Source organism: Leptonychotes weddellii, chromosome 1 (genome assembly GCF_054177405.1).
Source record: "Leptonychotes weddellii isolate Sample4059 chromosome 1, ASM5417740v2, whole genome shotgun sequence".
In the NCBI taxonomy this organism is placed as follows: domain Eukaryota; kingdom Metazoa; phylum Chordata; class Mammalia; order Carnivora; family Phocidae; genus Leptonychotes; species Leptonychotes weddellii.
Window position 1 is genome coordinate 56,075,705 of NC_138369.1, and position 24,080 is coordinate 56,099,784.

General features: G+C 45.3%; 1 protein-coding gene across 1 annotated transcript in view; it reads left to right on the forward strand.

The window, feature by feature from the left end:
* Positions 1-24,074, forward strand: part of MLH1 (mutL homolog 1) — a 41,490-nt gene extending 17,416 nt beyond the window's left edge. The window contains exons 11-16 of the mRNA XM_081824151.1: positions 766-919; positions 7,034-7,410; positions 8,930-9,078; positions 16,623-16,731; positions 18,631-18,694; positions 23,720-24,074. Coding sequence (XP_081680277.1) covers positions 766-919; positions 7,034-7,410; positions 8,930-9,078; positions 16,623-16,731; positions 18,631-18,694; positions 23,720-23,929 — 1,063 coding nt within the window. The 3' untranslated portion in view covers positions 23,930-24,074. The remainder of the gene's footprint in view (positions 1-765; positions 920-7,033; positions 7,411-8,929; positions 9,079-16,622; positions 16,732-18,630; positions 18,695-23,719) is intronic.
* Positions 24,075-24,080: the final 6 nt, after the last annotated feature.

The following is a 24,080-nucleotide window of genomic DNA, read 5'->3' on the forward strand; positions in this document are numbered from 1 at the left end:
AAAAGGAGGTTCTGTCCTTTCTCACAGGTGAAGGGCATAGTTTGCCTTCATTTACTCACGCAGCAGAGTCTCACTGAGGACCTCCCATGTTCCAGCCCCCGTGTTGGTGAAACCAAGGTGAATAATGGATCTTGCCCCCGAACCAGCCAGAAGCTGCCCCCTACCTGGCAGAAAAACCCCTTCCTCCTCCACGGTCCCTCCAGTGCTCTCTCCTGACACAGATTCACCTTGCGGTCATGGAGCAAGCAGTGAAAGATGGATGTGGAGCCGAGGCAGTCAGGTGATAGCTGGCACGGTGTCTAAACTGATTTTTACATTACATTCTGATGATAGAACATTCTCTCACGTGTACTCTTATTTCGATCCTCCTAATACTGAAAAGTAAGTTGGGAACAGGTTCATGGTTACAGATGACAAAACCCATCCAGAGGGGTTAAGTGACTTGCTCCAGGTCATGCAATAAGAAATTCCACTAGTTCTGGAATGATGGTAACAGCTGATGTATAATAAATACGCCAGGTAAAAACACGCAGCGTGCTTTGCATGAATTTAAGCCCCACCACATGTTATATCCGCTTTACAGATGAGACTGAAGCAAAGAAAGATCATGTCACTGAACCCAGGCTACACAGCTTCAGAATCCAGGTCACTTGGACTTGACCTGGAAGTTTTGACCACTGTCATTTGAACCCACAAGCCTGCTGGCAAGAATTGTTTTCCCTGTTCCCCGCCACCCGAGTAATAGTTTGCTTTTCTTCCTGCCAGCTTAGAGATCAGCCCCCAGAACGTGGATGTCAATGTGCACCCCACAAAGCACGAAGTTCACTTCCTGCACGAGGACAGCATCCTGGAGCGGGTGCAGCAGCACATTGAGAGCAAGCTCCTGGGCTCCAACTCCTCCAGGATGTACTTCACCCAGGTGAGGGCGCTCTCTGTCCAGCCCTGGCTCTGGTGCTTTTGCCAGCACCAGAAAATGTGGCCCCTCAGACGTGAGAGTCCAGAGTTTTGCTTGTTGCTCTAGGACTGTCTTTCCAAGGATTACTCAGATAGTCTTCCTTTGGTAACTTCTCCTTTTTTGAACCTAACCACGAAAGGATTATGTTATCCTTGGGCCTGGAGTCAGGAGGCCCGTGGTCTCACTCTGCCTCCATCTAGGACCTTCGACTAACTTCTCAGTTTCTCATACAAGCTGTCTGAAGCAGAATAAGGGTACCTCTTCCATGGGGCATTCGTCTTCCCTGGGGATGTTCAGGAGGAGGCTGAGCCCACATTCACAGGGCCAGAGTGGAGGGGCGGGGCCCCTGGGAGGCAGTGGGACAGTGGGAGGAGCGGGGCCTTAGTGTCAGACGGGCCTGGGTTACCACCACGTGACTAACCTTCCCTGGTCTCCCTGGCTCCCTCAGTGAGGACTGAACTGGTCATCATCACCTCTGAGGGTGGTGACAAGCAGTAGGTGGAAGTGTCCAGTGCAGGGCCTGGCACCATCCACCTTATTATAATTACCCAGGTTCTAAGTGCTTATGGTTCTAAGCTACTCCCAGCTCTCCGGGGCCTCAGGTTTCCCATCTGTAAAATAAATGGGGGGATAATACAATCTCCAGTATCCCATCCCAGTTCTGCCAGGATGGGATTCTAGGCAGCACATGGCGAGGGTGTGTTCAGAAGCACAACAGACCCCAGAACTACAGAAACAGAAATAAACAGAAATATCTCCCCTCTCCTCTCCCTCCCTTTCTAAAAAAAAAAAAGCGGGGGTGAAGGGGACACCTGGGTGGCTCAGTTGGTTAAGCGTCTGATTCTGGATTTCAGCTCAGGTCATGATCTCAGGGTTGTGGGATTGAGCCCCATGTCAGGCTCTGCACTGGGCATGGAGCCTGCTTGAGATTCTCTCTCTCCCTCTCCCTCTCCTCTTCCTCCCCTCTAAAAAAAAAAAAAAAAAAAAGAAAGAAAGAAAAAAAGAAATGGAAGCATCGGGTCCTGCAAGCAGAGAGTGGGCTTCTAGGAGCCTACTTCACAGAAAACTTTTTAAGTTCCCAAGCCAGTGAATGCTTCCCATAGGAACCTTCACGGAAAGCCCCTTGCTGGGAGGCGCCGTGGGCACGAAGCGGTGAGAATAGATGCCATGGGGGCAGCCCTACCACCCCTGGAGCCCAGGCCGAGGCTTGGGTGGTGAGTCCGCAAGGGTCGCTGCTGATGCCACCAGAGAGGTGTGTGTGGCAGGTGGGCAGAAGGCAGTTCTGCCTGGGAACCAGCGCTCAGTCTCCTGTTAGTTTTGCTGGGCCCCTGGTGCCACACAAATCCTTGCAGTGCCGGTGGTTGAGATATAAAACTTTTAGGAAGAATCCTGTGGTTGAGTGGGGAAAGGACAGCAGAGGGGCACGATGGAGGCCCGCAGCTATTTGGGAGAAGCAGTGAGGGTCTGGGCAGAGGAGGTAGCTCCACTCACAGATGGTTGAAGATCTGGAATTGCCAGGACCTGGAAAAGGTGTGGCTGCGGGGGAGCGGGAAGACAGCCTCAAAGTATGAGGTGAAAGTAAGGAGCACATTGTCTGGGCCAGAGTGGTGGTCTTGCTCTGTCCTAGCTGAGATCGAAAAGAAAGATTTGCCAGAGGTCCTGGAGTGTGTCTATGGCTGCACTGGGGAAGGAACTTCTCGTCTTCCTCCTTGTCTTATTTTGCACAAGTCAGTTTCATTTAGTTAGCTTACATTGTATTTTCCCATAGAATTCTGCATAGTCCTGACCCGGGTGTCTTCAGGAGAGTGGATTTCTGGATCAGATGGCCTGCCTCTGTCGGTGCTGTGGTACAAGCCTGGGGTCGTTGCTCTGGGTGGTGGGGTCCAGACTCAGAGCTGTCGCCACTCCTCTGGGCACGTCAGAATACCTTCTCTCCCACTCCCCAGCTGTGTCTTGCACAACACTGCCCAGGGCCTACAGCACAAGCCCTGGTTTGCAGGGAAACCATTTGGTATGGAAATCAGGAAGCCTGGGGGCTCTTGGGGTTTGTGGCAACTCTATCCTGTTGGACAAGGTGTTTCACTCTTCTGGACCTTAAAATTACTATCTGCAAAGTAGTTCTGTTAATTTCTGCTTCTGTGGCTATTGCAAGGCAAATGAAGCAAATACATTTGACCCTTACACAGCGCAGGGGTTGGGGCACCGATCCCGTGGGCAGTCAAAAATCTGACTCTCCAAAACTTTAACTCCTATTAGCCTACTGTTGATCAGAAGCCTTACGGGTAACATAAACAGTCGACTAACACATGTTTTGTATATGTGTTATATACTGTATTTTTATAGTAAAGTAATCTAGAAAAAAACTGTTCCTAAGAAAATCATAAGGAAAAGAAAATACATTTACAGCACTGTATTATTAAAATTCTGCATACAAGTGTGGACCCATGGTGTTCAAATCTGCTTTGTTCAAGGGTCAATTATATATCACTTTATTTGCCTGTTTACTCTGGAAGGGTTTTATATTGTCCATGAAGGGAGGTTTTTCCTTTTTGAGCACATTTGCTACTTTATTTAACTTTTTGTTATTTAGCTTATTATTGAATATTTCTAAGTACACATGGAAGTAGATATTATACAAATAATCCATGTACCTGTCACCCGGCTTCAACAGCCATCAGCATTTTGCCATAAATGTTTTCTCTTTCCCTTTCTAACTTGGGGGTGGAGAAAGAGTGGTGGTTTTTTGTTTTTGTTTAATTTTTTTTTTAATTTAAATTCAATTATCCAACATATAATGGATCATTAGTTTTTGATGTAGTGTTCAATGATTCATTAGTTGCGCATAACACCCAGTGCTCATCACAACACCTGCCCTCCTTAATGCCCATCACCCACTTACTCCATTCCCCCACCCACCTCCCTTTCCGAAACCCTCAGTTTGTTTTCCGGAGTCAAGAGGCTCTCATGGTTTGTCTCCCTCTCTGATTTCTTCCCGTTCAGTTTTCCCTTCCTTTCCCTATGGTCCTCTGCACTATTCCTTATATTCCACATATGAGTGAAACCATGTGATAATTGTGTTTCTCTGATGGATTTATTTCACTTAGCATAATCTCCAGTTCCATCCATGTCGATGTAAATGGTGGCTATTCACCCTTTCTGATGGCTGAGTAATATTCCATTGTGTATATGAACCACATCTTCTTTATCCATTCATCTGTTGAAGGGCATCTCGGCTCCTTCCACAGTTTGGCTATTGTGGACATTGCTGCTATGAACATTGGGGTGCATGTGCCCCTTCTTTTCACTACATCTATATCTTTGGGGTAAATACCCAGTAGTGCAATTGCTGGGTCGTAGGGTAGCTCTATTTTTAATTTTTTGAGGAACCTCCATACTGTTTTCCAGAGTGGCTGCACCAGCTTGCATTCCCACCCACAGTGTGGGAGGGTTCCCGTTTCTCCACATCCTCGCCAACATCTGTCGTTCCCTGTCTTGTTAATTTTAGCCATTCTGACTGGTGTGAAGTGGTATCTCATTGTGGTTTTGATTTGTATTTCCCTGATGGCAAGTGATGTGGAACATTTTTTTTTAAAGATTATTTATTTTAGAGAGAGAGAGTGCACAAATGGGAGGAGCAGGGAGAGGGAGACAGAACCTCAAGCAGACTCTGCACTGAGCACGGAGCCCAGTGTGGGGATCAGTCTCACAACCCTGAGATCATGACCTGAGCTGAAACCAAGAGTCAGACGCTTAACCGACTATGCCACCCAGGTGCCCCAAGGGAAAAGAAATTTTTTTTTTTTTTTAAGATTTTATTTATTTATATGACAGAGAGAGACAGCGAGAACAGGAACACAAGCGGGGGAGTGGGAGAGGGAGAAGCAGGCTTCCCGCTGAGCAGGGAGCCCGATGTGGGACTCGATCCCAGGACCCTGGGATCATGACCCGAGCCGAAGGCAGACGCTCAATGACTGAGCCACCCAGGCGCCCAGGAAAAGAATATTTTAAAGCGCATTTCAGGCATTTACTTTTTTCCCTAGTATTTTATTATGCGTTTCAAAAATATTTTTTCCTTATATAATCAGAATGTCCTTTTTTATACATAACAAAATTAATAGTAATATCATTTAATATCTAGTCCATATTCAAATGTCCCAACTGTCCAAAAATCCTTTTATAAAGTAGCTTCATTGAAATACATATTCAGTTAAGTTCTACTCACTATAATTGTTGTCTTTTAAATCTCTTTTAAGTCTCTTTGAAACCAGAAAAGTCCCTGTACACTTTTTTGTTGTTCTTACTGGCTTATTCTAAAGGCTTCTTGTAGAATAATGCACATTTCTGTTTGGCTGATTGCTTCTTCTTAGTGTCATTTAACTTGTTCTAATCCTCCACATTTCCTGTAACCTGGGAATTCCTATAAACTGGCATGATTACATTCAGATTTGTGAATGAGATTTCTGTGTGAGAATTTTTGATAGATGATGCCATGTACTTTCTGTCACGCCCCAGCAGGAGGCGCATACTGACTTGTTATGTCATTTTGGTGATAAGACTCATCTGTGGGTTCAGCTGGTGATAGCCTGTTTCCTTCATTGTCAAGTTCCCCAGGAATATTTAGCTTAATGGTTTCACCACTCATTGATGACTATTACTTGAATCAGTTATTTCACTAGGATTGCAAGATTATGATTTTCTGATTTTATCACTTTCTCTCAATTAATTGTAATTCTTCTGTGTACAATAACTTTAGAACTTTTTGGTTATCCTGAAATACAGTTCACACTAGAAGATAAGGGTAAATGCTGAGTTCTGTCCCTTTAATTATCCATGTGCAAAGGGATGAGTTCATGTCCTAGTGATCTCCAGTGATGTTTAATGACTTTGTCCTCTCTCTTTCCCTCTCCCTTACCATCTTTTTCTTTTTCTCTTAATATTTTATCATAAGTGTTAACAAAGCAATATAATTTAGTTAATTATAGTCATTTTTCTTTTGGATCCTCAAATTACCTCATCTTAGACCAACAAAAACCCCTTCAAACTGGTGCTCTTGTCATTTTGACCCAATTCCATTGGTCTTTGATGGTTTCTTGTTTCTCAAGAGAAGATATTGTAGGCTCACTCTGTACTTTCCAAGCCCAAGCCCTGGAATTGGCCATTTCTCTCAGGAACTCTGGTTTATTTTAGTGGGGATGGTATTTAGAGACTATAATCTGGGATCAGGGGGTCCTTATTGCTGCTGGGTGGTCATTGCTTTAGGCCTTCCCAGTGGACAGAGCTAAGAAATTGTATATCTAAAAATAGACAAACTAGTGGCTGCCAGGAGCTAGTGGGGAGGGGAGAATGGTGAGTTATTGTTCCATGGGTACAAAGTTTCAGTTTGGGCCGTTGAAAAAGTTCTAGAGATAGATAGTGGTGATGGTTGCACAATGATGTGATGTACTTAATGCCACAGAGCTGTACACTTCATGGTTAAATGATAAATTTTATGTATATATTACTACAATTAAAAAATGAAATCCTCTTATGGAAGCAAAAAAAAAAAGAAAACAGACAAAAATATAAGGACTTTACACTAATATTCCCCATTTCAAACCAATTTTAAAATTATAAGGATTTTTCTGAATTTTTGTATTTTTACTGGTGTATCTTTTACAGAATTGCTTCTATATTAATACTTCTGTAATGATGATTATACTTGGTTCTTGCTTCTTTCTCCAGTACTGCTCCACTTTGGGATCTGGACTTCTTTTTTTTTTATTTAAAGATTTTACTTTTTAAACTAATCTCTACACCCAGTCTGGGGCTCAAACTTAACCCCAAGATCAAGAGTCGCCCCCTGGGACCTGAACTTATTTATTTCATATTCTGAATCGTCCCACTGCCTTCTTTTTTTTCCATATGGATTCTACTCTATTGAAACATATAGGACAGAATATAGAAAGGGTTCAGCAAAAACATAAAGTGAATCATATATTACATAAATGCCATTGAGCTTGAAAAACCACAGTGGCTAGGAATCTTATTTATTTAAAAAAAATTTTTTTTAACCATGTACTACCTTCTTTTTTGACATAGACTTTACTACCAGGTCTTGCTGGCCCTTCTGGGGAGGTGGTTAAATCCACAATGGGTGTGACCCCCTCATCTACTTCTGGAAGTGGCGACAAGGTCTATGCCCACCAGATGGTCCGCACAGATTCACGGGAACAGAAGCTCGATGCCTTTCTGCAGCCTGTAAGCAAGGCCCTGTCCATTCAGCCTCAGGACGTTGTCCCAGAAGACAGGACCGATGCTTCCAGTGGCAGGGCTGGGCAGCAGGATGAGGAAATGCTTGAACTCCCAGAGCCTGCTCAAGTGGCTGCCAGAAATCAGGGCACGGAGGGAGATGCGAGAGAGGGGACTTCGGAAACGGCAGAGAAGAGAGGGTCCCCTTCCAGCCCGGGCAACCCCAGGTATGGACTTTGGATGGAGAGCAGCCTGCCTCTGCTGTTCTTAACTGAAACTGCCTCTGTCTTGACTCAGCATGAAGCACCTGCCGCTTCTCTCTGCCTGACCTGCCCTCTGCCTCCAATGGGACAGTGCTCTGCCTTGTCCGCTCTCCGCCTTTGACCATGGCTTGAGAGTCCCCCACTCAGTGGCCTTTGAGATATCTTAAATGTCTGTGGTTCCAAGCATGAGTTAAACACACATCAGAAAAAAAAAATAAGATGTCTCTTTTATTTTTAGTACGGGTTTTGATAACGCCTCAGTAGCAGAGGTGGCCAGAGAACCCTAAAATATCCAGAGGATTCTCCTTCATCGCCCTCAAAGCTGCTTCCACTCCTCTCAGGAAAAACACATTTTCTCAGTTCAAATTATGAATGAAGCCCCTGAAGCCGCGGGGGCTGGTGGTGAGAGCGGGAGAAGGGCGGACGGAAGAGCAGCTGTCATTGCCCTGCCTTCCCGGGACGCTCCCTCCACAGCGGGCTCGGGGACGCGCCTGGGCTCAGGGTGAAGGCGCCCGCCCAGGCCTGCGCATCGGCCCAGCGCTGAGTGGCCATTGGGGTTTGGACGGGTTACTTGGCTCCAGTTTCTCATTGCCAAGTCCATCTAGCAATACGGTGTGTAGGGATGTCTCCAGGGAATCATCAAGGGGGCTGCCACCTGTGGGGAGCCCACTCTGTGCTGGGTACTTTACGTACACTATCTCGTGTCATGCAGGGCAGGGTTACGTGTCTGTCACTGGGGAACTAACACCACCAGCTCTTTACCACACAGCAGTCCAAAGAAATCTCTGAAACCAGAAATGAGACTGGATCACTCCTCAGCTGAAAACCCACGCTTCCCCCGCACTTGGGTGCACCTGCCCTGCTCCCCCCCAACCCCCCGCTTTCCCTCCCCCGCGGAGTGCTCGGCCACATGGCTGGCCTGAACTGCCTGAGCTCCCCCACGCCCATTCTCCCCGTGCTCCGGGCCTAGGAAGTCTGCCTTCTTGCTGCTCAGGCCTGCACTCACGCGTCACCTCTTGCCAGAGGCCCTCACACTGCCCCATCATCCTGTTACCTTGTTTATTTTTCTTAGCATTTTCTGCTACTTCAAATGATCCTTTTTCTGTGGCTGACTCCCCAGCTAGAAAGTAAGCATGCTGAGGGCCAGCACTGCGTGGAGCTGGTGCTGTAACAGTGTCTGACGGAGGACTGAACAAGCAAGGTGGGGGCAGGGTGGGCACGCACGCGCAGGGCCCTGCAGCTGCACAGGGCGAGTGACTCCAGCGTCCTGCTGTGCGCGTGGGCTGCCTGCGGAGGGCTCAGGGTCATCCGATAGGCCGGGTGCAGGAGAACAGACCGAGGACCCCGCCCCAGACGTGCAGAGCCAGCATGAGAAGCTGCTCCCTTTTCCAAAATGCAGTACGCAAAATTTGGCTGACTTATAAAAAAACAAACCATTTTCAAGGATAGTCATGATCTGCCGGCTCCTTAATCTTCGTTGCAGAAAGAGGCCTCGGGAAAGCTCTGATGTGGAAATGGTGGAAGATGATTCCCGAAAGGAAATGACAGCAGCGTGTACCCCTCGGCGGAGGGTCATCAACCTCACCAGCGTGCTGAGCCTCCAGGAGGAAATTGACGAGCGGGGACATGCGAGTACGTGAGTGCCAGCGGCTGTGGGGCCTCCGAGGGCCAGAGCTGCCAACGTCACGTAGGAAGTGCAGAGTGTTGACGGTAGGGCGGCCACTGCGCGTGCCGAGCACACCTCCCTTTCCTCAGGCGCAGCGGCAGCAGCTGCAAGATCATTTTTTTTTTTTTAAGATTTTATTTCTTTTTCAACAGAGAGAGACAGTGAGAGAGGGAACACAAGCAGGGGCAGTGAGAGAGGGAGAAGCAGACCCCCTGCAGAGCAGGGAGCCCGATGTGGGGCTCGATCCCAGGACCCTGGGATCATGACCTGAGCTGAAGGCAGATGCTTAACGACTGAGCCACCCAGGCGCCCTGAAAGACCATTTTCAACTGGGGGGGAAGGGAAAAAGTAGTCTCTAGTTTTAATTATAATTGATTGGTATTCTCACTAAAGCCTAGCAGCCAGAGCAAAGGAGTCATTTACATAATCTTCAATTCGTTTCTTAGTTTAAAGCGGTGTGATGACCCACAAAATTCTAATCTGTGGCCTGCGTGGGATGTGCTCTTGCTAAAGCGCACAGGCTCTGGAGGTCCCCAAGGGGATATCCTGGCACTACCACTTCCGCTGTGTGACCTTGGACTTGTGACTTAACCTTGCTCAGTCTCGGTTTTTCCTCATCTGTAAAATGGGATTAATTTTGCTCTTGAAGCTGATTGTGCTGATTAGAGATAAAATGTAAGTAAAACACTTGTTACAGAGTAAGGAGTCAACAGATATTTTTATATCCCGAAGACAAAGCCATAAATCAATATCACCTTCCTCAGAACTAGCGTTTCAGAATACTTGAGTATAGAGCTCTGTTTTGGTCTTGTTACTTCAAAACTAGCTACCGTGGTTTTAGGAATTCAAGGGGGCTAGTCATGTCCCAGGCACGAACTGAGCAGGGATTGAGGAGTAGAACAGGAGCTTGGCCCAAAGGGCCATCCGCACCTGGTGAGTCAGACACTCGTGCTCCAAGTGTAGACGGCACGGCTCCGGGCTCCACACAGCAGCTCTGCACTTGGGCCCACACGGGTTAGTCACGGCCTTTCCACGTTTCATCTCTGACACGTTTCCTGCTTAAAATAGTTGTGTTTCAGCACTGTGTCTTAAAATATGACAATCTAGATTAGCTTGTAAAGTCCTGAGTGGCCGAGGAGCAGGTTAGCACTTTTCACACTAATCCTCCACCTTTTTTTTTAAGATTTTATTTATGAGAGAGAGAGATCACAAGGAGGGGCAGTGGGAGAGGGAGAAAAAGACTCCCCGCTGAGCAGGGAGCCCAATGTGGACTCGATCCCAAGACCCTGGGATCATGACCTGAGCCAAAGGCTTAACCGACTGAGCCACCCAGGCGCCCCGATCCTCCACCTTCTAAAGCACTGCTGTGACTCTGGCCCCTGTGTTTCTCTCTGTCCCAGTCTCCTCTTGTTTGAATGAATTCAGGAAAGCCTCCGTTTGCCTTTCCTTTTCTCAGCGCTCTGGGCCTTTGTCCACATGTGGGCAAAGCGATAGGTGTCACTACATGTGGGAGGGGTAGAAGCTTCCTGTGACTGAGGTCTTGCCAGCTGTAGAAGGAGCTGCCAGTTGGCCTCTGATTTTTGTTTCCAGGAAGACTTGCTCCAGTTGTTCTTTACTTCCGTTTATTGGCTTTCAAGCTGGGAGCTTTTAAAACCATTTGAAACAATGTAAGAGAAGTGGGCTGTTCCTTGATTTATTTAGCAGGCTTGTTCACAGTAGTTTCAATTGACAGCCTCCCTCAGACTTGGAGTTTACTTCATCTTCTTTAAGAGTTTGTATCCCTTATGTAAAGCAGGCTATTTAAAGTTAGAGTTTCGAGAAATTTCTGACTAGTTGCACACTATTTTCAGTGCATTGTCCACCTAACCTGCGTCAAGTTGGGTCAGGTTTGGAGTCTATTGCTGAGGCTCGGATGATGAATCCAAATGTTCCCAAACTATGTATTTGTACAGGTTATCTCATTTAATTCTAGAATCGTCTTGTGAGGGAGGCAGGGCAGCTGCTGTTATCTGTTGTGAAGGCAAGGACATGGAATGGAAGATGGAGAGGACGGGAGAGGATAGATGAGTTGAACATCCCAGCAATCAGAAACAGGCCCAGGGACACACGTCGCCGAGGGTGGGTGGTGACCAGCATGGCCTGCACACGAGGTGGCTGGCCCCGGACTCACAGGCTAACCAAACCAGTGGCGTGTGGGGGCATGTGCCTCTTGTGATTTGATCCCTGCCACTGAGGCTGGTTTTTCAGACGCGCCGGTGTAGAGTCTCAGGGAAGGCGTAGTGTCTTCCTGTGGGAGTGGAGTGAGCCGGACGGGCTCTGCGGCAGCCCCTGCCAGCCACACCATTCGCTCGCCTAGTGGGAAGTTGTGCACCTTTTCGGGGCATCGTCTTCCTGCTCCACAGCATGACAGCACTGCTACAGCCTTTACGGGGCCCTCGTGATGATCGCCCGGGATACCGCACGCGTGCATTGTAAGCTCGGGCCTCTGTCCGATGGAGGGGCCTCGGGTCCTGCCCGCTGGCATGTGCTTTAGGCCTGCGGCCCCAGGTGGGGCAGGCTGCTTGTCTTCGAGGTGAAGGCTGTACAGGATTGCCCTGAAGCTCCGATTTGGTGAGGAAGGCCACTTGCCTTAGCACACCAACAGCCCGGCTGCTCCCACACAGGGGCTAGCCGTGCCCCTAGCCCAGGAGAGAAGCAAGGAGTGCTCTCCTTGTACCGAAGTTCCGCATTGTGCTCATTTGTGTGACTATTCAATCAGTGTATTGTCTGTGCGGGGATCGTGTCTGTTGCACACACTGCGTCACCCTTGCTGTCCAGAGTGCCTGGCAGGTGGACTCATAGATATTTGCTGATACGGTGTGTACATGATTGAGAGGAGTCGCCCGGGAGGTGAATCTTTCTTCTAAAGGATGTCAGAGTCGGACACTCAATCAGGCAGCTCTCTGGAGTCTGCTGGATTTCCGCAGCCCTGGTGGGCACACGTTTGATCAACAAATGAGGGTAGTTTTTGGCCCAGTATCCACTCAGTTCCACAGAATTAGGCTCATCTCAGATTAGTAATGACTGAATTTACGTGCGAGTCCCAAAATTTGGATCTAAAATTAATGAGGACAAGGAATGTTGTAATTTTTTTTGCTATCGTTTGAATGTGAATGTGTTTAACATTTTACCCACTGTTTTACTTTATTTTCTTGGTCTTTGGGGAACAGTCCTGGGTGTCAGTGTTCATACATCCCATATGGCTTGTCCCCAGGTGATTGTTTCCTTTGGTACATGAAATCAGCTTGGCAGACATTGGTCAAGTACGTTCTCTGCACAGAATGCCCAGTGCCGGGCCCCAAAACAGAGGGGGAGGTGAATGAGCCTCGACCCCTGCCATACAGGATACCGCGGTGGTGTGGGGAGTGTTGAATAAGTAAGTGGCTACAACATCAGGTAAAATGAAAGATGTTCTGTAACAGAGGCAGAAGGCCACATCAGCCAAGCCCAGGGTGAGACCTGCCGGGGAGGGCTTCTGGATCATCTCCGACAGCTGCCAGAGGCTGTGCGCACAGGGGTTCTGCAAGGCCGTCCGGCACGGCGCCAAGCTCCTGCTCTGCACGTGGCCATGAAGAACTAGAGGGCCCATCGTGCTTCCTTCAGGTTTGGCTTTCCTCGCTCCTGAGTGATACCCAGGGCCTCCATTGAGAACTCAGCTGTGTGGTTTGGCTTTGAAGCCCAGAAGGATCTTGTCCATTTTGCTGCTGGCAGAATGGCAGGGAAATGCCCACAGACTTCTGATGCTATGGAGATAGTTAGAGGACGGATGAAAGAGAGGCTCTTGAGGTCCTGATAAGAAGTCCTGAAGGAGGTCCAAGTAGCCTCAGGAAGCCCAGGGAAGAAAAGGCCCACCTGGCTGAAGCAGCGACTCTGGAAGCCCCAGGCCAAGCCAGCAGCCACCTCCTCCCTTCCCTGCCCAGGCTGGCAAGGCTGCATCTCGGTAGCTAGGATGCGTCAGAAGGTTCCATGAAAAATCCGTATGGAAAAATCTCTGACCCTTTTTTTAGTGGATTACACTGCTTTCTCTTTCCTCCAGTGCCTCATTATTCAAGATTATTCGATGTTCTCCAGCTTTTAAAATAATCATTTTCCGCCTACGCAGTACATCCTGTAGAGACATTGAGTTTCCAGTGGGAACAGAGGGGAACACTTCATTCTAAAAATGAAGAAAATAAGCCTCTTTCTATTGGGGGTTGAGGGGACAGAGAGTGTTACAGAACTTATGTAACAATATTAGAATTCATTTGTGGTGCCTAAGCTAAAAAAGAAAAGTATAGTGAAAACGTGGTATACAGACCTTTCCCTGTGGTCCCCAGACCCTCTTCCCCTACCCCCCTTTATGGTGGTGGTATTTTTACTTACACACACACACACACACACATAGACACACACGCACACAGATGTATTGGTAAATCAAAAATCAAATTTATAAAATACATACATAGGATCTACACAAGAAAACACGTGAACACCTGCTTAAGAGATAGAGCATTGTGGGTTTTATCCCCTTTGAAGCTCTCAGGTGCTTTTTCCCTAAACTGTCCCCTTCCCTTCTCCCTTAGAGGTAACCACTCTCTTAAATTTTATGATTATTTCTTTTTAATACAGTTTTACCACCCATATTTGTAGCCCTAAAAAATTTGTTCAGTTTGCAAATTTTAAATTTTACATAAATGGAATCATATTATAAGGGTTTTTTTGGTGTGTGTGTGTTTATAATGTGAAATATGTGAAACACACATACACACACATTCTGGTCCTAGGATTCATCCATCTTACTACATACAGCTCTGGTTTGCTTTTTCTGTGTAATAGATTCCACTTGGTGACTATTACTGCATGGTTGTTCATTCTTCTGTTGAAGGACATTTGGACTCATATGGCCTTATCCCTGCCTCCTCGTACCCCATCCCGCTCCTGGCCATGAGAGATTCAAGAGCTTGGCACACTAGTTGGGAAGCTCGGCTGTGGGTATACACTCAGCAGAGCTACTGCTGGGTCATAAGATGATAAACTCTTTTTCACAGGGGTCGGATAAATGTACCCATCGTTGGTCCCACCAACAGTGTATGGAAGCTGCATTTGTTCTGCTTCCTCTCCAACATTTGACCTTGTCAGACTTTTTGCCAGTTTGGTGTTCATGAAATGGTAGCTAATGGTGGTTTTACTTGCATCTCCCTAATTACTCTAAACTTAAGGATATTTCCCCTTCCATTAAGTGCCTTTTCTAGTTTTTTGCCCATTTTTCTGTTGGGTTTTTGGTCTTTTTGAACTGATTCGAGGGGTTCTTCATATATTCCAGATAATAATCAGTTACATGAAAACATCTTCCCCCCGTTTAGGACTTACCTGTTTTCTTCTTCTTCTTTTTTTAAACAAATACTTGTTTCATGAACAGAAATTCTTAGATTTAACATAGGTATTGTGAATTGTTCTTTAGATTGGCTTTTTAAAATTTTATTTAGGAAATGCTTCCCAACTCTGGGATAATTTTTTTTTTTTTTTTTAAGATTTTATTTATTTATTTGAGAGAGAGAGACTGAGAGAGAGAGAGAGCATGAAAGGGGGGAGGGTCGGAGGGAGAAGCAGACTCCCCGCCGAGCAGGGAGCCCGATGCGGGACTCCAGGATCATGACCTGAGCCGAAGGCAGCCGCCCAACCAACTGAGCCATCCAGGCGCCCCCAACTCTGGGATAATTAAAGACATATTCTTATATTGTCTCCTGAAATGCTTGTACACAAATCCCTAGTCCTCCTGGAATTCGTCATTGGTGCATGGTGTTAGAGTCATGGTTTTCATGTGGATATCAAATTGTTCCATAATACATTGTTATTGTCCGCTTGTTTGGATTTAGCGAATATTGTTTGCTCATAGTTCTTTCCCTTGGATCGTTCATGGTCTGCCTTAAGCATAGCATTTAGTGGGGTCTTGGGTGGCCAACTGAGGTTTGTTTTGTCTAATGCATCCTCATTTTGAAAAGTGTTTTTTGCTGGGTTTAAAATTCCAGATTGACAGTTACTTTTTCTTAATGCATCAAAGGTGTTGTTCTGTCATTTTTTGGCTTCCACTGTTACTGCTGAAAATCCAGCTATCAGTCTTATATTTTATTACGTTGTGGGGAATCTCTCTTTTGTCTCTGAGTGCCTTTAAGATCTCTTTTCTTTAGTGTCCAGTATCTCTGTGTGCCAAGTGTGGGTTTTGTTGGGCTTCCTAGAACTGAGGTTTGGTGTCTTCCATCACTTTTGGGATAGTCTCAGATATTTTTGGCTTCAAAGTCTGTAAATATCATCTCCCCCCTGCCCTCTCTCCCTTCTGGAACTTGAGTTATATATATTTGTTGTTCTCCACGTTACATAAGCTACTTCCATAGTTTTCCTCTCTTTGTCTCTCTGTGCTGCATTCTGGGTAATTTCTTCAGATCTACCTACCAGTTACTATCTTGGCAACTTTGTCTCATCTGTTGTGAAGTCGGTCTTGAGTTTTAATTTCAATTATTATATTTTTCATTTTTAGAAATTTGGATTTTTTGGAGATCTTGATCATTTCTGATAGTCTCTTGCTGCTTATTCATTACAATCCCTCTGAAGCATGCTGAACATACTTATTTTCTCTTCTCTGCTGGTATTTCCAGTCTCTGAACCTTTGCAGAGGTCGTGTGGTTTCTTCTGGATTCTAATTCTTGGTGCATTCTTTGTGTGTTTTGTAATTTTTTGACTGCTAGCTACTGGTGTTTCATCTGTGGGGGATAATTCGAAGCCTGGACTGAAATTGAATTTCTCTACAGAGAATTTGCATTTGATTCTATCAGGGACCTGGAGGCACAGTCAGCCCTGGAATCAACGTTAAACTAAAATCTCCATACAAGGCAGTGCTTAGCGTGAGTCCTGCTGCAAAAGCATGTGAGGACCAGCTGGTGGTTCCAGATTCTCCGGGCTGTGATTTTTTTCTTACCCCCAACACCCAGGCTTGAGGTGGGTGGGCAGTTGGGCTCCCTGCCCTGGGGCCCGGGACACGGCAGGATTTCTTCTCTTTTGCCTGAGGGTATGGCCCCTGGCGTCTCAGCTTCACATGCTGGGGAAGTGGCCTCCTATTAGAGTCCCTGTTTCAAACCATTCCAACCTTTTTGTTTTTCCTGCCCCGTACCTGAGAGCCTGCGAAAACTAGCGCTCGTGATTCCTGAGGTTCCTCTGGTGCCTTTGGGTGAAGCTGGCTTCCGAGCTCGCAGTACTTCTCTGGCTTCCTGCGTTGCCTCGGGGTGTGATCTGCGGGCCAAGTTCTCCTTTACCTTTGGGCAATGTTTTTGTTGCATTTTGAAAGATTAGTTATAATTTATTCCTCATTTGTGTGTGTTTGCTGCAAGAGGTACATTGCGGGCATCATTGCTCATCTCTGGTCTCTAGCTCTCGTGCTTGGCTTTGGGATGCCAGGCGGTGTTGGGATGCCGTTCCTGACCTGCGCTTTCTTTTCCAGCACTCCGGGAGATGCTGCATAACCACTCCTTTGTGGGCTGCGTGAATCCACAGTGGGCCTTGGCGCAGCATCAGACCAAGTTATACCTTCTCAACACCACCAAACTGAGGTAAACGAGTGAGTGCAAGACACAAGCAGGGCCGCTACAGGAATGGTCCTGGAGGTGCAAGCGCAAAAAGCCAGGGACAGCGGCATGAGCTGTTGGGGAAGGTTCCCGACTTTGGAGACAGACAGAGATGGTTTCCAGTCCAGACCCAACAATTTACCGTTTATGTCACGGTGGACAAGGTACTTTCCTAAACTGCATCTCAGACTTCTCATCGGCAAATTTGGAAATTACTACTTAACTTACATGGTTTGTGAGGATAAGAAATGACATGAGAAGCCTAATGTTTGGCAGGTTCTCGGTCCTCAGTAAATGTTGACCACTGTGGTTGAACCAAGTGTCAAGGTAGAGAATTCTAGCATCTGCTGTGTGCAGCGGGGTACTGTGGGATGCAAGAGAAAAAAGACCTGATGCCCCCGTTCCTCCTTAGGGAATGTCACCAAGGCTTGCTCTCGCCATCACATGAGCCAGCGGGGTTGACAAGCCGTGCCATTTGCCCCGTACGTAGCCAGCAAACTTTCTATTGATTGTTCCCAGAGGCTTTCGTGGATGAGCTCCTAGTGAGTCTAGAACCTGTATCAAATTTGTTCTCAATTAGGTGGCACAGATGGGAGGGTGCTGCCACCCTGCATCTACTAGATATCACCTGGCCACCGCAGGGCCCTTTCCCACCAAGCCCTGCTGTCGCCTCGCAGTGCTTCTCGAGCCCGCGGAGCAAGGCAGCCGCCATACGTTGCTTGGGGGTGGTGCACAAGATAAGAATCGCTTTCCTCCCTCACCCAGAAACTGCCCAGCCCAGAGCTGACTGCTGGCACACATACCTCTGTGGGTATTCAGAACTCACCCCTTCTGGGCCCTTTTGGTACAGCTCTGTTCAAGATCCCTTGTCTTTGCTTTGAGAATCCTTTGGCTTGTGCAGTGGGCTGTCTCTTAAGAATGTGTTGGGAATTCTGCTGCCCTTGTTCTTTCTTTTCCAGCGCATGTAAGTACATTTCCAAGGCTCCAAATCACATTGTGTTCAGGTTCTTTCATTTTACAAACAGAAAGCCAGGCCCGTCCAAGAATTTCAGCTATTAATAAATGTGTATGGTTTCCCAGTGAGAAGGTAGAAGAAACAGATTGAGAACCAGGTTCAGAGTGCAGAATCTGGATTCAACTCCTTCCTTTCCACCTTATTAACTCTGACCTGGGACAGGTCAGGTACTCCCTGGGTGCCTCAGTTTCCCCCTGTAATGCAGGTGTAGCAGATGCCTTGTCTACTTTGACTGATAATGGGAAGTCTTTAAATAGACCTCTATGGTTCAGATTGCTTAAGAACTATAAAGTGCCATTTATTTCAGCACCGTGTTGTCTAAGGAGGTCCTTGTATTGTATGCCTCACAGCTGCTTTTGGAGTGTTGCCAGGCAGTGCATCATGCTACACCAAACACACCCGGGTGGTCTAATTCTGCCTTGTGTCTACTTGTGATTATTTAGTAAGTTTCCTGCCCTCCCTATAACACTCCATACTATTTTTAATGGTGAGTTGTAAAAAAAAAGTGACTTATAGGAGGATTCTTTGTAAGTGGGGAAAAAGTAAGTAAACAAAAATTTCTTACATTTCACCTACAGGGCATTCAGCAGCCTTTTACAGCACCAGGGGGTGGGGACAGAGCCTGGGTGACTTAGAGACTTAGTCTTAGTGCTCTAAGCCGTGTGCAGAGGCCTGCCAGCCAGAGTCCTGGCTGGAGCGTGCAGCGGGTCCCAGCTCCTTAGAGGAGAAGGAGTCTCATAGACTGTCAGGAAGGCTCCACAGCGAGTCCCATCCATGTTGCAGGGGTTCTTTCTCCCGTTTGTCCTGACTGCTTGGCTCTCAAGCATGGATTCAGCATTTCCTTAAAGTCACTTCATTTTTATTTTCAGTGAAGAACTGTTCTACCAGATACTCATTTATGATTTTGCCAATTTCGGTATTCTGAGGCTGTCGGTAAGTTTACTTCCTGCTTCTCACTTCTGAAACTTCCAACAGTTGGTCATTTCTGAAAAATAATAGCTCTATCCTAATATCTGATTTGCAGTATATTAGGTTTTTCTAAATACGCCTAGGACAGCATCTGTATTGTAGGATTTGTGTATGGAAGTATCTTTACTTATAACACAGTTTAATACAAAGCAGAACAGTCATTTGGTAGCCAGCTTAAACAAAGGTTTAGTATGATATTGGTTAATACATATCTAAGAAAACTTGTAAAGAGATAAAAATAGAAATAAATATTCTCTAAAGCCTATGACCCAAACACAGCCAACCCCAGCTGACAGTATTAGGTCATTTCTTCCAAGACCTTTTCATTGCTTAATTTTAATTTAGAATTAAAATCAGACTACTTATCTATGTAGTTTCATATCATCTTTGTACAGCTGACATAACTCTACAGAAAAGCCTACAGGGATTTTTATTGGGATTGCCTTGAATCTACAGAGCAATTTAGGGAGGAAATCTTTTGTTAGATATATCCCGTAATATCCCACATTTTTTGACGCTAATGGCATTTTAAAAATTGTCCAGTTGTTTGTTGGTAGTATATAGAAACACAAGTGTTTATTATGTACACTGATCTTGTACCTTGCAACCTTGCCAAACTCAGTAGTGCTACTAGTTTTCTTACAGATTTCCATCAGTTTCTACATGCATGGTCATGGCCTCTGTGAATAAAGGCAGTTTTATTTTTCCTGTCCAATCTGGATGGCTTTTCTTTCTTTTTCTTGCCTGATTGCACTGGCTCGACCCTTAGTACAATGTTGAATAGAAGTGGTGAGAATGGAAATCCTTCTCTTGTTGCTGATCTTATAGGGAAACACATTCAGTCTTTTCAAAGTAAGTATGCTTTTTGCCGTAGGTGGAGATGAGATGTCCTTTATGAGGTTGAGGAAGTTCCCTTCTGTTCCTTGTTTGCTTACAGTTGTTTTTATTCAGGAATGGATATTGAGTTTTTTCAAATTCCTTTTCTGCATCTGTTAAGGTAATTGCGTGGTATTCTTTTTTAATTTCTTAATATAATGAATTACACTGATTTTCATGTTAAAAACCAGTCTTGGGCGCCTGGGTGGCTCAGTTGGTTAAGCGACTGCCTTCAGCTCGGGTCATGATCCCAGGGTCCTGGGATCGAGTCCCGCATCGGGCTCCCTGCTCTGCGGGGAGCCTGCTTCTCCCTCTCCCACTCCCCCTGCTTGTGTTCCCTCTCTCGCTGTGTCTCTGTCAGATAAATAAATAAAATCTTTAAAAAAAAAAAAAAAAAACAAAAACCAGTCTTGCATTCCTGGGATGAACCATGCTTGTACGTGATGTATTACTCTTTTTATATATTATTGAAATTGATTTGCCAGAATTTTGTTTACAATTGCTACATATATGTTCGTGAATGATACTGGTTTTTATTTTTCTTGTAGTCTTTGGTTTTGGTATCAGCATTAATGCTGGCTTCATAGAATGAGTTGGAAGCTATTCCCTCCTTTTCCATCATCTGAGTTTGTATAGAATTGGGGTTTATTCCTTAAATGTCTGGTAGAATTCACCAGTGAGTGAAGCCATCGGGGCCTGGAGATTTCCTCATAGGAAGGTTTTTAGCTACAAATTCAGCTTCTTTCCTAGATAACTCTTCAGGTTATCTTTTTTTTCTTGACAGAGCTTTGGTTTTGGTTTCTTTCAAGGAATTTGTCCATTGAAGTTTTCGAATTTATTGGCATGAAGTTGTTCATAGTATTTTTCATAATTCTTTTAATAAGTAGATCCTCTCTCATTCCTAATATTGGCGATGTGTATCCTCTCTTTTTAACCTAATCAGTCTGGTTAGAAGTTTACCAATTTTTATTGATCTCAAAGAACTGACTTTTGGTTTCACTGATTTTTCTCTCTTGTTTTTCTGTTTTCTATTCCATTGATATTTACTCTGATCTTTATTACTTCCTTTCTACTTATTTTGGGTTTAATTTGCTCTTCTGTTTCAAATTTCTTAAGGTAGAAGCTGAGGTCACTGATTGGACATCATCCTTTTCTAATTTGGGGGTTAAATGCTAATAAATTTCCCCTGAGTGCTGCTCTAGCAGCTTCCCACAAATTTTGATAAGTTGTTTTCATTTTCATCCATTTCAAAATAGTTTATTTCCTTTTTGATTTCTTCTTTGACCCACAGGTTATTGAGAAGTGTGTTGTTTCCAGTTACTTGGAGATTTTCCTGATACCTGTTCGTGAATTAGAAATCACTAAGAGTATGGTCTGTGTTGCTAAATGACGCATGCGCACTTGAAACGAATGTGCATTCTGGTCTGCTTGAGTGCAGTGTTCCGAGTGGCAGGAATAGCAAGGTGACAGTGATGCTCAGATCTTCTGTATCCTGACTTTCTACTTGTTCCAGTTTATTTTTTAAAAAGGGTGATATTGAAACCTCTGACTGTAATTGCAGATTTGTCTTTTTCTCTTTGCCAGTTCCATTATTTTGATCCTTCATAGATTTTAAAGTTCTGGTACCAAGTACATTAACATTTAGATTGTCGGGTCCTTTCATTGACTCCTCTAATATTATAAAAAAAATAGGAACAGTGTTCTGTGGGTTTATAACATGTAAAATGAATGACCATAGTAACATCAGAAGGGGAGAAATGGAAGAAAATTTAGGCATCTTATTTTTAACCATGTATTTCAGTCTTCTACCTAATCAGATGACTTAGCTGAGAGGTCACTGAACTTCTCCCCTCCCCTGGGTTCCTTATCAGTGAGGCAGGGGAGCCCTTGCAGCTACACGGGAGGGGAGTGCCTCCACCCGGCCTCCCCCTCCTACCTGCTCAGCAGGCTGGCACATCCTGTCTGCTGAAATGGCCACCGGGGAGGAGGGGGAAGACGTTTTCTTGTGGATTTTCAGGTGTTTTCTTTGTGGGAGATGGGGAGTGAGTGTTAGCTTTGGGGTTTCTCAGCTGCTGTCAGGATCATGGCTTTGTGGCTTTCACACAGGCACACCTCGTTTTACTCTGTGCTTCACTGCGCATCGCAGACCTTCCATTTCTACAAATTCAAGGTCTGCGGCAACCCTACAGTGAGCAAGTCTGTTGGCACCAGCTTTCCAACAGCATTTGCTCACTTCATGTCTCTGTGTCACATTTTGGTAGTTCTGGCAATATTTCAAACTTTTTTATTACTGTATTTGTGTATAATACAAACTGTGATCAGTGATCATAATTCACTGTGAGCTCAGATGGTTAGCATTTTTTAGCAATAGTTTTTTTTTCCAGAAGCACACATTTTCTTTTTTCATTTTTTTTAAATTTAAATTCAGTTAATTAACATATAATGTATATTTGTTTCAGGGGTACAGGTCTGTGATTCATCAGTCTTACTAATACCCAGTGCTTATTACAACACATACCCTCCTTAATGTCCATCACCCAGTTACCCCATCCCACCACCCCCCTCCCTCCAGCAACCCTGTTTGCTTCCTATGATTAAGAGTCTCTTATGGTTTGTCTCCCTCTCTGGTTTCGTCTTGTTTCATTTTTTCCTCTCTTCCCCTATCATCCTCTGCCTTGCTTCTTAAATTCCGCATATTAGTGAGATCATATGATAATTGTCTTTCTCTGATTGACTTATTTTGCTTAGCATATCTAGTTCCATCCACGTCGTTGCAAATGGCAAGATTTCGGGTTTTTGATGGCTGAGTAATATTCCATTGTATATGTATATACCACATCTTCTTTATCCATTCATCTATCAATGGACATCTGGGCTCTTTCCATAGTTTGGCTGTTGTGGACGTTGCTGCTATCAACATTGGGGTGCAAGTGCCCCTTCAGATCATTACATTTGTATCTTTGGGGTAAATACCCAGTAGTGCAATTGCTGGGTCGTATGGTAGCTCTATTTTCAACTTTTTGAGGAACCTCCATACTGTTTTCCAGAGTAGTTGCACCAGCTTGCATTCCCACCAACAGTGCAGGAGGGTTCCCCTTTCTCCGCATCCCCGCCAACATCTGTCGTTTCCTGACTTGTTAATTTTAGCCATTCTGACTGGTGTGAGGTGGCATCTCATTGATGTTTTGATATGTATTTCCCTAATGCCGAGCGATGTTGAGCAGTTTTTCATGTGTCTGTTGGCCATTTGGATGTCTTTTTTGGAGAAGTGTCTGTTCATTTCTTCTGCCCATTTCTTGACTGGATTATTTGTTCTTTGGGTGTTGAGTTTGTAAGTTCTTTATAGATTTTGGATACTAGCCCTTTATCTGATATGTCATTTGCAAATATCTTCTCCCATTCTGTCGGTTGTCTTTTGGTTTTGTTGACTGTTTCTTTTGCTGTGCAAAAGCTTTTTATCTTGATGAAGTCCCAATAGTTCATTTTTGCCCTTGCTTCCCTTGCCTTTGGCGATATTTCTAGGAAGAAGTTGCTGTGGCTGAGGTCGAAGAGGTTGCTGCCTGTGTTCTTTAGGATTTTGATGGACTCCTGTCTCACATTTAGATCTTTCAACCATTTGGAGTCTATTTTTGTGTGTGGTGTAAGGAAATGGTCCAGTTTCATTCTTCTGCATGTGGCTATCCAATTTTCCCAACACCATTTGTTGAAGGTACTTTTTTCCATTGGACATTCTTTCCTGCTTTGTCGAAGATGAGTTCACCATAGAGTTGAGGGTCCATTTCTGGGCTCTCTATTCTGTTCCATTGATCTATGTGTCTGTTTTTGCGCCAGTATACCATACTGTCTTGATGATTACCGCTGAATAGGTTTTTTTTAGTTAAGGTATGTACATTGTTTTTTTAGACATAATTCTATTTCACACTTCATAGATAGGATATATGTGTGTAAAGATAACTTTTATGTGCACTGGGAAACCAAAAAATTCATCTGACTCACTCTATTGTGGTACTCCTTTACTGTGGCAGTCGTACCGCCAAGGTGTGCCTGTGGTGGTTTTGTGGGAAGGAATTCCGGCTTCACTTGGATGCACTGTTGACACCGCCTCTGTTCTAGGAGCCAGCGCCACTCTTTGACCTGGCCATGCTCGCCTTGGATAGTCCTGAGAGTGGCTGGACGGAGGAAGATGGTCCCAAAGAAGGACTTGCCGAGTACATTGTTGAGTTTCTGAAGAAGAAGGCTGAGATGCTCGCAGACTATTTCTCTTTGGAAATCGATGAGGTGTGTGACAGCCATTTTTATGCCTCTGTTGTAGTCCTCAGATAAGAGTCAAGTTCTGTAGTTGGTCCGAGATCAGGACGAGAAGGCCGCCCACCCCTGTGAGATGCAGCACATGACATCTGTTCCCATCCTCACTCCCTGTTTGCTTTCTCATCCATTCATGCCCATTCCTGTTCCTGGGATAAAGTACCCCGAC